General features: G+C 37.4%; 1 protein-coding gene across 1 annotated transcript in view; it reads right to left on the bottom strand.

Annotated features, from left to right (window-relative positions):
• bma (SCY1-like protein bma) overlaps window positions 1-15000 on the bottom strand; it is a 926084-nt gene that overhangs the window by 187067 nt on the left and 724017 nt on the right. Inside the window, exon 7 of the mRNA XM_076196685.1 lies at window positions 6508-6638. Coding sequence (XP_076052800.1) covers window positions 6508-6638 — 131 coding nt within the window. The remainder of the gene's footprint in view (window positions 1-6507; window positions 6639-15000) is intronic.

Raw genomic sequence — 15000 nt, 5'->3', positions numbered from 1 at the left:
ATGATCTGTAAGCATCCAAGATAAAAATCCTAGACTGTGCCAGCGCTTGAGGGGGTTAATCTAATTCCTTAACTTCATTACTGGCCCCGTTAACTTGATTTCCATTTTATGTAATTGGCCGATTGGAGAGGATGTTTTCCATGGATTCTTAGAATGGTCTGGTGGCAATCGGAATAAGAATATTTTTGATATATCAAAACAAATTGGAGTGTCGATGGCATTCACTCTTCTTCCAATCAACTGTGCAAATGATTTTGGGATTGAAAAATAACAACACAAAGGCACACGTACACACATAAACACACACACACACACACACACACACACACACACACACACACACACACACACACACACACACACACACACACACACACACACACACATGGCGCTGTGGTTAGAGCTCTGGCCTGCCACTACGGAGGTCCGGGTTCGACTCTCGCCCGGGGCTGAAATAATATCAGTATCGCAGCGCTGAGGGGTGTTACTCCAACTCTCGTGGGCGGGGAGTTGGGGGTGTGTGTGTGTGCAAGGTCATAGCATTACCCATAGATCGGACCTACGAGCTCTGAGCTCTCTTCCAGGAGGGAAAATAGCTGTCGATCACGAGTCCAACACGTGATCCAAAGACCAAGTGAATACACACACGGCTTGTTTTTATAACACGAAGAACGTAGCATCGTGCCGCCACGACCCTACAAAACGGAACAATTAGGCAGTGAACTAGGTTGTTCCCTTTTGTAGGGTCATGGTGGCACGATGGGATGGTCTTCGCCTTATAAAAAACAAGCCGCTCAGGCGAGGGTTCGATACACAGTAGGAGAGTTTATTTCCAAATGTCATAATGATACAAAAACACTTGTCGGAAGGCTAGCCCGCATAAAGGATTTGATGAAATGCAGTACATACCGTGTTTCACCCAGGTGCCCTCGGCGGAACGATTAGGCCGTGAACTAATTCACCCCGCTTTGTAGGGTCGTGGTGGCACGATAGTGCGGTCTTCGTCTTATAAAAATCAAGCCGCTCAGTCGAAGGTTCAAATCCCAGTAGGAGAGTTTATTTCCAAAAGTCATAATGACACAAAAACAATATGTATATGTATATATATATATATATATATATATACATATATATATATTTATATATACAGAAACACACATACACACATGCACGCAAACACACACACACACGCACAAACACACACACACATACACACAGAACACATACATGCACACATCCACAACACGACTCGATAGCGCAGTTATGACGTTCGCGGCCGCCACTACGGTGGTCCAAGTTCGAATCCCGCCCAAGGCTGAAATAATTTTTAGTATTGCCGCGCTGCGAGTAGTTACTCCGACTCTTGTGGGCGGGGATGTTGGGTGTGTGTGTGCGTGTAAGTTCACAGCGTTACCCATAGATCGGTCATATATGAGTTCTGAGCTCTTCAGGGAGGGAAATAGCTGTCGATCACGAATCCAACACGTGATCCAAGATCATGGTGAATCACACACACAAACACACAAACACACACACACACGCACACACGCACACACACACACACACACACACACACACACACACACACACACACACACACACACACACACACACACACACACACACACAAACACACACACACAAACACACACACACACACACACACACACACACACACACACACACACACACACACACACACACACACACACACACACACACACACACACACACACACACACACTACACTAAGGCGCAATTACAGTTCATTCAGTACAAGTGCAATTTCGCATAAAAAAAAAAAAAAATTAAGAAGAAAAAGGGACGGGATGGTAAGACAGAGAAGGAGCTTCTCCGCATATAATTTGATATTTATGAGGGCTCAAGGTAAGTAGCGTTTCCCCAAATTGTTTAGTAAGTGGATAAGAGCCCAGATTCCGAAGAATGCCGGGCTGCGAGCAAACGGGGAATACCAAGGAAGCTCTACGTATAATTGTAAATTTACTGAAACGAAACTCCTTTTTCCAATCTCAGCATAACAAAGATGGTGGCGATGGTGAGGGGCCCTACGACAGGAGGAGCTGAGTAGCTACGGCCGAAGCCGTCACCTTTGCCCTACAGGGACTGTTAGGACAGGTGAGTAACAGTCACTACTGAGAATCGAAGAGGAGTGAGGGATTCGAACCCACAAATTAGCGAATGCGAGGCCAGCATGCTTCCAATGACACCATCAGGGCACAAAACTAATAACTAAATAAATAGACAGCTGAATTGATGAATAAATAATTGGATAAATAACACTGGTCAACAAAGAATTTGTCTCAAGGAAAACAATGGCTGTATCTTATATGTTTTTGCATGCAGAATCCAATAATAATGCCCAATTCTTTCCATCTCCCACATTTTTTGTGTTTTACGGTATGTTACATTTCATGTGTTACATGGGATAAATTTCTATCAAGCGATTGACAACACTGAGTTTGGCAACACTGCGTGAGGTTGTTATACGTTTGGCATTACTACGTTTGAAGTGCTGGTGTGAGGTTATGTAGTGCACATTTGTGTGTTAATAAGTTTGTAATATTGTACAGTAGCGTACCCGCCATTTACCTTCACAATGCCAAGAAACTGTATAAACTACCCAGACTGATTTTGCTTTATTTGCGGTGTATTGACATCCAAGTAACAAAGATGGTGTTTCATGCCATCTATTAAAAAGTGTTATGAACATTATTTTGGCTGAAAAGTGGGGGCTCAGGATAAAAGCTGGGCCCCGCATGTGTGTTGTGTAACCTGTGTCAAGCTTCTCACTGAATGATCGAAAGGTTCACGCCATATGCCTTTTACCATCCCTATGGTTTGGAGAGAACCAAAAGACCATACTTTAGATTGCTACTTCTGCATTACAAATATAAGTATAACATCAACATGCATATTGTCAAATATCCAAATTTATCAACTGTCATGAGACCAGTACCTCACAGTCAAGACTTTCCTGTACCTGACCCTCCAAAACAAATGGAGCTAAGTGATGATGAGTCAAGTGAGGAAGTTATGGAAAAACAAACAGAAGACGTGGACTTCCAGCCAATCTGTTCTTCAAGTGAACCGCATTTATTGAGTCAGGGAGATCTAAATGGTCTTATGCGGAATTTAAACTTGTCAAAAAAGCAATCTGAGCTTCTTGCTTCCAGGTTAAAGGGTTGGAATTTTCTCTAGAAAGAACCCAAAGTTAGATTCTATCGTAAGCGACATTGTGATTTTGAGCAGTTTTTCTCACTTACGGATGATGTGGTGCTTTGCAATGATATATATTATGTTATAGAGGAACTTAACCATAAATATGACATGAATGAGTGGCTCTTCAAAAGTGAGCCTGGAAGCTGTTTTGCTCTAAAATGGAAATAAGTTTCCTTCTGTTCCTCTGGCCCATGCAGCTAACATGAAGAAAACATATGAGAATATAAAGCTTCTATTGCAAAAATTAAGTACGAAGAACATAAATGGGATATCTGTGGTGACCTAAAGCTTGTGGCAATTTTACTTGGAATGCAGCTAGGTTACACAAAATGTTTTGCTTTCTCTGTGAGTGGGACAGTCGTGATAAGAAAAATCATTATGAATAGAAAATGTGGCCGAAACGATCTCTGACCCCAGGAGAGAAGAATGTTGTCAATCTTACTCTTGTTGATTCAGAAATATATATATATATATATATATATATATATATATATATACATATATATTTATATATATGTATACATCTATATATATATATACATATATATATATTATATATATATATATATATATATATATATATATATATATATATATATATATATATATCTGCCTCCTTTGGGCATTAAGCTAGGGTTGATGAAAAATTCTGTTAAAGGTATGGATAGAACTGGCAAGGGATTCACTTATTTTGAAAAATAAGTTTCCTAGAGTAAATGACAGAAAAATCAAAGAAGGTATTTTTGTTGGACCACAGATTAGGGAGCTGATGAGAAACCAGAATTTTGATGAAGAGCTAAATTATCTTGAAAAAAGTTGCATGGCTATCATTTAAGAGAGTTTGTACAGGGCTTTCGGAGAATCACAAAGCAAATAACTATTCTGAAATCGTAAAAGAGCTACTGACATCCTTCAAGGCCTTGGGATGCAGTATGAGTCTAAAAATTCACTTCCTAGACTCTCACTTGGACTCTTTCCCCTGAAAACCTCGGCGCCGTCAGTGACGAGTACGGTGAGAGGTTTCACCAGGACAGGACATTCTAAACATGGAAAACCGGTATCAAGAGAAGAGGAGCTCTTCAATGTTGGCTGAATACTGTTGGACACTAAAAAGGGATCTCCCAGAAGCAAAATACAATTTAAAGTTAAGTTTCGTTAAAATATCAGCCTCATTTATTAATTATAATTGTTTAAGATTTAATATAGTTAGATTTTCAAAAAGTGAAGGAATTTGACATTTATGATGTTTCAAGTCAATGTTCAGTCATCCATAATAGTCTGACACGGAAAACGTGTTTATAATTTTTTTTTGTGGATTTTTTTTTTGCAAATATTTATCACTTTGTTATCATACCATTATTGCCCGGCCACATTTTGTATTATGCATTTTTTAAAAATTGGCAGTGCAAAATTGCCAGTTCTGTACGTCTGAATACGTACTAAATAGCACCTGCCTAACTATCGAAGTATAACTTCACCTCGTCATACTTCGTTTCATACACCAGAATCACCTAGATTACGTCCTAAAGGCCGATTTTACATCCCAAGTTTTTCCCGAAAAATTGCTGCCAGGGTTGCCAGGTTTGTCAATAGATAAAAAAAATTAGATGCCTTTTATAGTCGATGGATAGGGATATTTGGTCATTACCACATATTTGACCCTTAACGCAATGCCTATTTTTGGCGAATTTTTTAAATTGCGGCATACGACGTATACCGCTGACGTCCAATCCATAAAACAGTTGTGGCACACGACTTTTGCCGCTGACACTGTACGGGTTAGGGACTAGTCGGTCTGGGGACTAAATGTCAGACCCTTGGGGGATATATTCTTGAATACAACTGAGTGTTGATGGGTTTTGGAGACTGGTGACGGGAGAGAATCCTCTCCGACGCCTCTCCTATATGATCACAACATGGGAACGCCTTCATAAGAGGAAAGGGAAAAGGCAACTATATTTTTTACAATGTGAGAAAGTGGTTGAAATTGAAAATGTAGATTAGAAATATAGCGTAGAAATAGAACTTCATGGAAGAAAAGAAATATGTGTAAGAAATGCAAATCTAGACTACATTTCCGGTGAAAAAAAACAGGAAATCCGTATTAGGGGGAAATGTAGACTTGTAAAAAAATAATTGTTAATGGAAAATAGCGGATGCAAAAAGAAATTAAATAAAAAAAGGACTGATGAACAAAAGGAAAAACTAAGAAGGAAAGGTAAGCCAAATAGGAAGAAAAGAAAAGAAAGAAGAGAGAAAAAGGAAAGAAATACAAAAACTGAGAAGGATATCGAGGCAGGTTTTAAGAGAATATGCAGGAAAACTGAATGTTATCAGAACAATCGCATTTCCCTTCAGGCAAATAATGAATAGAGCATGTATAGAGCACAACATGAATAGAGTGGTCATATTTGAAGGTACGCTTATGAATATGCACGGACTCTAGAACAAACATAAACAATGCAGCATAAATAGAGTGCTGAGTTTTGCAAACATGCTTACAAATATGCCCTAGAGACTCAAGAACAAACTTAATCAAAGCAGCATTAATAAAGTGGTGGTATTTGCAACCACGATTGTAAATATGAAGGCTCGTGGACAAACATAAGCCAAAGGCATTCCCTCACGGAATGCACAGACCAAATAGCAAATTCTCACTTAGTATCATCTGCCCGGGCATTTGCCCTCATTGAAATGAACTTATTCCCCGTTAACCAGAATATAATCTGTATAGGATGCCACTAGGCTAAGATTTCTTTTTTAAATGTCATCATTAAATAATAATGGATTTCACACTAGAATTTGAATATAGTGCTATCAAATAAACTTTCATAAATTAGATCGAACCTCATAATGTAAAGTCTCCAGTTTTTTGTAAAGGGGAAAATAAAATAAAAATGAAACAAAGTAGTTGATTTTACATTTCAGTTTTCAGAGAGGCTAATTATAATACCAAAATCAATCATCTTGTTGCTGCCATTGTCAATATTACACTCAAAATGGCTGGTATTATCAGCACTACTGATAAAAGAGAAAGATAAATGGAGAAATTTGATCTTTAAGATAAGTTTATTTCTTGGTATATTGATAACAGTCAATATTAGTCACAAAACATCCTTTGAACACTGTTCTACCTGATGACAGACGATTATTAAGAGCGTTGTGCTGAAGGGGGCTGAAGTTAAATAATGCCAAAAGAAGCAACATAAGCCAAACAGAAAAAAACATTTAAGAAAAAGAAAATAAATCTTTTAAGTGTCAACTTACGAGAAGTACTTGATAAGAGCTACTAGTTGAGATGTCGGTCTTTGTCTCACATCCCGGCTAACGAGTCTGACGACGGCTTCTTGGAGACCTAAAGGAATCTTGGGCAAGACGTTGTTGACCTGTTCTCCCACCTTAGGACAAAAAGAGAAGACACAAGCTCAGTATAATACAATATAATGGTGAGAGAAATTCGCTAGTAACAGCGACATCAATCCGATAATTTTCTGACAGTCGCATGCAGGATTCGAACCCTGCATGCTCTGTGAAGGTGATCTTACGGGAGGCGGATAGCAGTGGGTTCGAATCCTGCATGCGACTTTCAGAAAATTATCGGACAATATAATGGGCTAACAAGGGCTTTAACAAGGGTGATGCTGACAAGGTCATCATATTAAGACACCAGAGAAGGGCTCGTGATAATGGGTTTTGGATAAATTTAGATTTAAGAAGGAAATAGGCAAGAACTGGTTTACCAACAGAGTGGTTAGCGAATGGAATAGACATCGTAACCATGTAGTTAACACTAAAACAATTGGTTGTTTTAAGAGAGGATCAGATAACTTTATCGATATGGATGACAAGTGGTAAGCGACATGGAACTGCCTGGTGTAGGCCTTAAGGTCTCTTGCAGTCTCCTCCATTCTCATTTATCTATTTATTTAGGTACGGGCACAAAAAAAGAAAAACAAAAAAAAAAGAAAGACTAGTAAAAGAGGTGTGGAAGGCAGATGTGGAGGGAGTGAACATGAGGGGACGTCCTAGGATGAGGTGGATGGATGGGGTGAAGGGGGCTTTGGGGAAGAGGGGAATGTCTGTTGAGGAAGGACGGGAGAGGACAGAAGACAGGGGTGAATGGAGAATGGTTGTATATGGATGATGTTGTGATTGCATGAGGTGGAATGGGGGATGAGGTAGTATGTGTGAGCAACATTTGAGGTAGTATGTGTGAGCAAAATTTGACGCAGCCCGAAGGGATTTCTCCCTGTCCTCTCCTTTTATGCAATGGGGGACGGAGAGGGGGGGGTCGCCGATTTAATGAAGCGGCCTTGCTGTGGATGTGCTGTGTCTTGCGACACTGCTTCTGACCCAGGGCAGTGGACAAGGTGCAGGGATGACTCGTCATTCAGGAGGTGCTAAGATAGGAGGGAGGGTGGAGGGGTGTGGAGTGTATTCAGGGATGGAATGGGTGGGGATGATTTTATGCCTTTTTCTTTTTGGCTACCCCCCTTGTAAGGGGGAAAAAGCCTTGGTATATTATATATATATATATATATATATATATACATAAATGTATATACTGTATATACATATATATATCCCTTAAATTCTTGTTGCATATGGAAGACAATTTCATTAGAAACAAAGTGCTTTTTAAATCTTTGAAATAGCTTAAAAAATAAGGGAGATACGTTTTTTTTAAATTATTTTTCTATCTCGCATTTTTGGCCAGACTTTACCATAACAAAATGTTAGAATTAAGGGTGGTAACATGTAAAGATTTTGGTAAAGAAATACACCCAAACTCCAAACTACTGGTCCAATTTTATTTAAATTTGGAATACTTGGGTTTTATGGATAAAAAAATCACATGAGCATATCAAAAACAACGTAGAACATCTCCATCATACCATATTTGCCTTTTCATGGCAACTATTAAGTTGTCAATTTTCAGATTATCATCAATAAAATCCAAACCACTGGCCCAATTGACATATAACTTGGCATGTGAAGGTTTTATGGGTCAATAAATCTACTGAGTATGACATTAACATTGCATGACCTTCTTCTTATACCATTCTTACTAACACCTATCATGTTGCCATGACAACTGTTGTCAATTTAGAAATAATCAATAAAATCCAAATCCCTGGCACAACTGACATGCAACTTGACATGTGAAGGTTTTATGGGTCAATAAATCTCCTGAGCATGTCAAAAACAATGCAGGACCTTACTTTTATACTGTTCTTACTAACACCTATCATGTTGCCATGGCAACTGTTGTCGATTTAGAAATAATCAGTAAAATCCAAATCCCTGGCACAACTGACATGTAACTTGACATGTGAAGGTTTTATGGGTCAACAAATCACCTGAGCATGTCATTAACATTACAGGACCTTCTTCTTATACCATTCTTACTAACACCTATCATGTTGCCATGGCAACTGTTGTCAATTTAGAAATAATCAATAAAATCCAAACCCCTGGCACAACTGACATGCAACTTGACATGTGAAGGTTTTATGGGTCAACAAATCTCCTAAGCATGTCATTAACATTGCAGGACCTTCTTCTTATACCATTCTTACTAACACCTATCATGTTGCCATGGCAACTGTTGTCAATTTAGAAATAATCAATAAAATCCAAATCCCTGGCACAACTGACATGCAACTTGACATGTGAAGGTTTTATGGGTCAACAAATCACCTGAGCATGTCATTAACATTGCAGGACCTTCTTCTTATACCATTCTTACTAACACCTATCATGTTGCCATGGCAACTGTTGTCAATTTAGAAATAATCAATAAAATCCAAACCCCTGGCACAACTGACATGCAACTTGAAATGTGAAGGTTTTATGGGTCAACAAATCTCCTGAGCATGTCAAAAACAATGCAGGACCTTACTTTTATACCGTTCTTATTAACACCTTTCATGTAACATGTTCCATCAAAGTAATGTATGCGCAAAGCTACCAGGTCAAAATCAATCGTAGCCACAGGTGAAAAAGCTTAATGAAGTAATCTACTGGTTCACCATGATAAATTCCCTAAAATCACTTCAGGGCCATTCCGTGCCAAATCCAAATGGTCCACCTCAGATTTTGATAAAATTTGGTACACAAGTTAAGACAACATTCAAATCATATACTTTCTGTCATGGCCATCGCCGGCTATATAAGAGGCAAAGCATAAATAATAGCCTGTCCAACACCTTAAAATTCATACCATAACAATGTAAGTATTATTTGTGAACAACACCCTCTACGACTATTACTAGACTATCTCCGACTTTCCATGTAAACAAAAACAAACATGACCTGGACGTATCACATAATATGCCTAAATGGCTTAAAATGAAGCTCAATTGTGTAATACTCAGCGAGCTTGAGCTGCTCATTTACGGGAGAAAATAGGTTAAAAAACAAGTTTCTTTCTTATATGAAAATATTTGATTCTTGGTACCTTACCTTAATATTTTTACTCGGAAAACTAATTTGCCAAGGTTGATAACCAAATTTGCGTTTAAATCGGTGAAAATTTGTTTGCTTTTGTAGAATTGGGCATACACTTGAACAACAACAAGATAATTTGAATACTGTGCGCATGCGCTGAACGTTCCACGCATTGAAACTAAACCAAACAAAATCCAACGGACTGCAAAAGATGGCGATGTGTAATTGGGCGATGGTGGCGCCGCGCGTGGTTTTGCGCGTATCTAATTTATTTATTTATTTATTTATCATTTATTTATTTATTTATTTATTTATTTATTATTTTTTATTTATTTATTTATTTGTTTGTTTGTTTGTTTAATATTTATCTATTTATTTATTTACTTATTTATTTATTTATTCATTTACTTATTTTGACTAGTGACCAACGATGGCAATTTGCATGTAGCGGTCGAGAGAAAAGGACGTCGGAGAGATTCATCTCCCCGTCGCTCGCCTTGAAATCCCATCAACACCCTCACCTCCTTCTGAAGGTGTAACCCCGAGGGCCTGGCACTCGGTGTCAATTACATTTTTGTTAATAATCAGTGGCCATCCATATTTGTATTTCTTATAATACATTTACACGAACAAATTGTATTTTTAAGATCAAATAAGGAAATCATGAAATTAAACTTTTAGACTAGGGGTAATGATAATGAAGACACCAATAAGAAAATCCTCCTATTTCTCTTTTTGTAGCGTGTGTTTACATGCATGTACACACACACACACACACACACACACACACACACACACACACACACACACACACACACACACACACACACACATATATATATATATATATATATTCTGGTTGAAATCAACTGCACTAGTTGCTTTAACAATCTTCAAGACTGTATTCTTTAATCTGGAGAATACTTTCCTATTAGCAACTGAGAGGGACTGGAAGTAGTCATTCATGACTCTCAAAAGAATATACGCAGTGTATGCCAACTGATATATTTTTGCATAGTAATAGTATTGAACAACTATTGACTCCACCGAAACTATAGTTTTTCGCCTCGTCCAACCAGCGGTCATTATTCGTTGGAAGACCTTCAATATAGCAGAGCATCCTACAAAGCAGTCCTCACCCTGAAGACGCCTCACGACGAGGCGAAAAACTATAGTTTCGGTGGAGTCAATAGTTGTTCAATACTATTACTATGCAAAAATATATCAGTTGGCATACACTGCGTATATTCTTTTGAGAGTCATGAATGACTACTTCCAGTCCCTCTCAGTTGCTAATAGGAAAGTATTCTCCAGATTAAAGAATACAGTCTTGAAGATTGTTAAAGCAACTAGTGCAGTTGATTTCAACCAGAATTGCCTTAGAGAAAACCTGTGCCCCAGAAATATATATATATATATATATATATATATATATATATATATATATATATATAAATATATATATATATATATATATATATATATGTATATATATGTATATATATATACATGTAAATATATATATATACATATATATATATATGTATATGTATATATATACATATATATATAAATATTATATATATATATATACAGTATATGTATATATATATATATATATATATATAAAATATATATATATATATATATATATATATATAATATATATATATATATATATATATATATATACAAGTATGCACAGTTGCACACACAAATGCACACACGTACATACATACATACATACATACATGCATACATACATACATACGTACATACATACATACACACATACATACATACATACATACATAAGCACATGCATACATACATACATGTATACATGCATACATACATACATACATACATACATACACACATGCATACATACATACATGCATACATACATACATACATACATACATATCATACATACATACATACATACATACATACACACATACAAACAATATTGTGGCAATACTTTACATTTGGGAATATAGAATATAAGCTGGAGAATAATTGGGACATACTGAGTTATCTTTCAAAATTAAATTGAATTTCAATCTACATCTGTAATAGCTGTTTCAGTCCATTGTCAAAGCAAAGTTGTGACGTCCCTTTTAGTCATGGTGTTCAGAGATCACGTGATGCTTAACTATCCTTTAAATAACGACTAACCAAAAATGCTGTAGCTATAGTATAATTACTAAGCATACCTGATATATACAGATTTATATTTGATATTCAGTTGGGATCAGGTTAATCCAGCCAATTACTACTTCTCATTACCTGCAACTAATTCTTTCTCTAATTACCTAAACTCACAACAATTAAGCCAATTAAATGCAACAGTCGTCTCATGCAATTTTCGTAAATATGACACTAACTCGCACGTGTTTGGAAACCCGAATGTATGATGCAGTTATGAAATATGAATGCAGACAACATTCATGTCTTCCCTCGAATGCTTAAGGAAATATAAGGTTCCATGTAGAATAAATGATATATATATCGTGTATATGTATATATATGTATATATATATATTATATATATATATATATATATATATATATATATGAGTGGAAGGGGGGTGATTTAAACACAAAGAACAGTTGGAGTTTTATTCACTGACGTGTCGTCCTTAACAGGACAGTCTAAAAGTAAAGACTGTTTCAGAAAATTAACAGCTTATATAATCCATCCATGACGTGATCCTCTCCCTCCATACTCTAATCCCTCATTACTCTCATCCGTCCTCATGTGACTCCGACCATGCCACTTCTCCCTCCGTTCTCAATTGTCCTTTTTACCTCCTTGATAATTAGAGTACCTACCGCTCCTGCTAATTTTATAAACCCTTCCCTATGGTTGATGCAGGGGTGGGAAGTAATGTAGGCTGCCTCCACTATCTTTTTTTCTTTTTCTCTAGACCTTTGTGGAGCACCTCTATCTTGTTCCAATCTGGAAGATGACCATATTGGTCTAAATGAACTACTAGCGAGTTGGAGGTTCTGTGAGCTCTGACGTCATTTTTGTGTTCATATGTCCGTAGCTCCACTGATCTTCCCGTCTCTCCATAATATCCTAACGGACAACCACCACATGGTATATTGTAGATCGCGCCTTTCTCCATACCCTTTTCTGATTTATTTTTATTCTTGACAACATCTCCTAATTTTGTACCCGTGGAGAAAGCAACGCTCACACCCGCTTTTGTGAGAATATGTCCCAACTCCTCCGCGTACTTCGAGTTGGGGACGGACAAAAACCCCGCCCTGCCTTCTCCGGACCAGTCGTCCTTCTTCCTTCTCATTATTACCGTTGCTTTCTTTCTCAATCTGTGCAGTAGTCCTCCCGGGTGTCTGAGTTTAGTGAACACTTTGAAAATATATTTGAAGGACTACTGCACAGATTGAGAAAGAAAGCAACGGTAATAATGAGAAGGAAGAAGGACGACTGGTCCGGAGAAGGCAGGGCGGGGTTTTTGTCTGTTCCCAACTCGAAGTAGGCGGAGGAGTTAGGACATATTCTCACAAAAGTGGGAGTATCTCCACAAACTTCAAACCTTGGAATTGAAATTTAAAACCCTTCAGTGACTTTTGGGTCACTGTGTATTTTCGTCATAGATTCCGATTGGTTATTGCCACCCTCAAGTGCTTTTAGTTGTTGGTGGACAAAAAAAATCCCATTTCTATTCTCATCACGAGCGATTTTCGTCAGAATATGATATTGGATGCCGATGCATCGGTTTTTGCTTCCGCCATAATGGCATAAATAATTGCATGAGTAGTATGCGGGAAGAGCATTATTCTCCTTCCCGTTGAATCTGAGAAAATTAACCTGCCTTCATTGCTCACAGTTAGTGATAGATCTGGCTAAGGACCCACATATTCAGGGAATAGATTCCACAGAAACACTATTGTAAAAATCAAGATTTTTTTTTTTAATTACTATATATCATAAAACTGTTTTGAGGTCAAAACATTAAAGAACTATATGAAAATAAAGAAAGTTACACGATTGTTAGTTAAGAAAAATTGATTTCTTTTTCCTGGAAATCACAGATCAGTAAACTAGCAATGTTGTAAAAGATATCTAGGCGTTCAATAGGATTCTAAAAATTCACTTTTTGCTTATCAACTTTGTCCAAGGAAAGTATGTCAGTCAAAAGATTCCGCCATGAAATTCTGTGCATGAAACAGTTAATTTTACATAACATAAGAATGAAGGAGACTGCAAAAGACCATAAGGCCAAATAATAATACTTACATTTATACATGCATGAATAATGTTCACTTATTGCGAATGAACTACAACTGCAATGTCTCTTATAAATCATACGGAATAGAAGAATCCTAAAAACAGACATATATGTAAAACCTGCTTTGGGATCCAACTAGTCTAGAAAAAAAATGAAATTCTGTTGGCCAGCGTAATTCCTCGTAATGCCTATACCTTGTTAGAAAGGTATTGGAGGAGATTTGGGTTTAAATAGGATCATAAATGGGTGCAAGAAGCTTATTTTGTAGGAATTGCGTGCACGTGCATGTGTGTGTGTGTGTGTGTGTGTGTGTGTGTGTGTGCGTGTGTGTGTGTGTGTGTGTGTGTGTGTGTGTGTGTGTACGTGTGTGTGATTCACCATAGCCTTGGATCACGTATTGGACTCGTGATCATGTGTGTGTGCATGCGTGTGTGTTTATGTGCGTGTGTGAATGTGTGTTTGTATATGAGTGTGTATGTGTGCATGTGTATGCATATGTGTGCGTGTGTGTGAATGTGTGTTTGTATGCGTGTGAGTATGTGTGTGTGTGTGTGTGTGTGTGTGTGTGTGTGTGTGTGTGTGAGAGAGAGAGAGATAGATAGATAGAGAGAGAGAGAGAGAGAGAGAGAGAGAGAGAGAGAGAGAGAGAGAGAGAGAGAGAGAGAGAGAGAGAGAGAGAGAGAGAGAGAGAGAGAGAGAGAGGAGAGGATGAGAAGCCGGGCTACCAAGCCAACGGTGGAAAAACGTTGTTGGGAAAAAAGAATGATGGAGAAGAGAAATGATAGGCTACAGATATGGTAACAAATAGGGAAGAGACTTAATGATGGTTTTATATATATACATATATATATGTATATATATATATATATATATATATATATATATATATATATATATATATATATATATATATATAGAGAGAGAGAGAGAGAGAGAGAATGGGGGAAAAGAAAACGGTGGTAGGTGTGGTGAATTGTAAACAAATAAGAATTTTATACCATGATAGTCCGCATAACTTAACTTATTAGACGAACTTGTATTTACT

Source organism: Oratosquilla oratoria, chromosome 13, assembly GCF_046742065.1.
Source record: "Oratosquilla oratoria isolate Oo_2021 chromosome 13, ASM4674206v1, whole genome shotgun sequence".
Classification (NCBI taxonomy): Eukaryota; Metazoa; Arthropoda; class Malacostraca; order Stomatopoda; family Squillidae; genus Oratosquilla; species Oratosquilla oratoria.
Note: the sequence above shows the minus strand (reverse complement) of the source record. Positions and strands in the feature narration are given on the sequence as shown.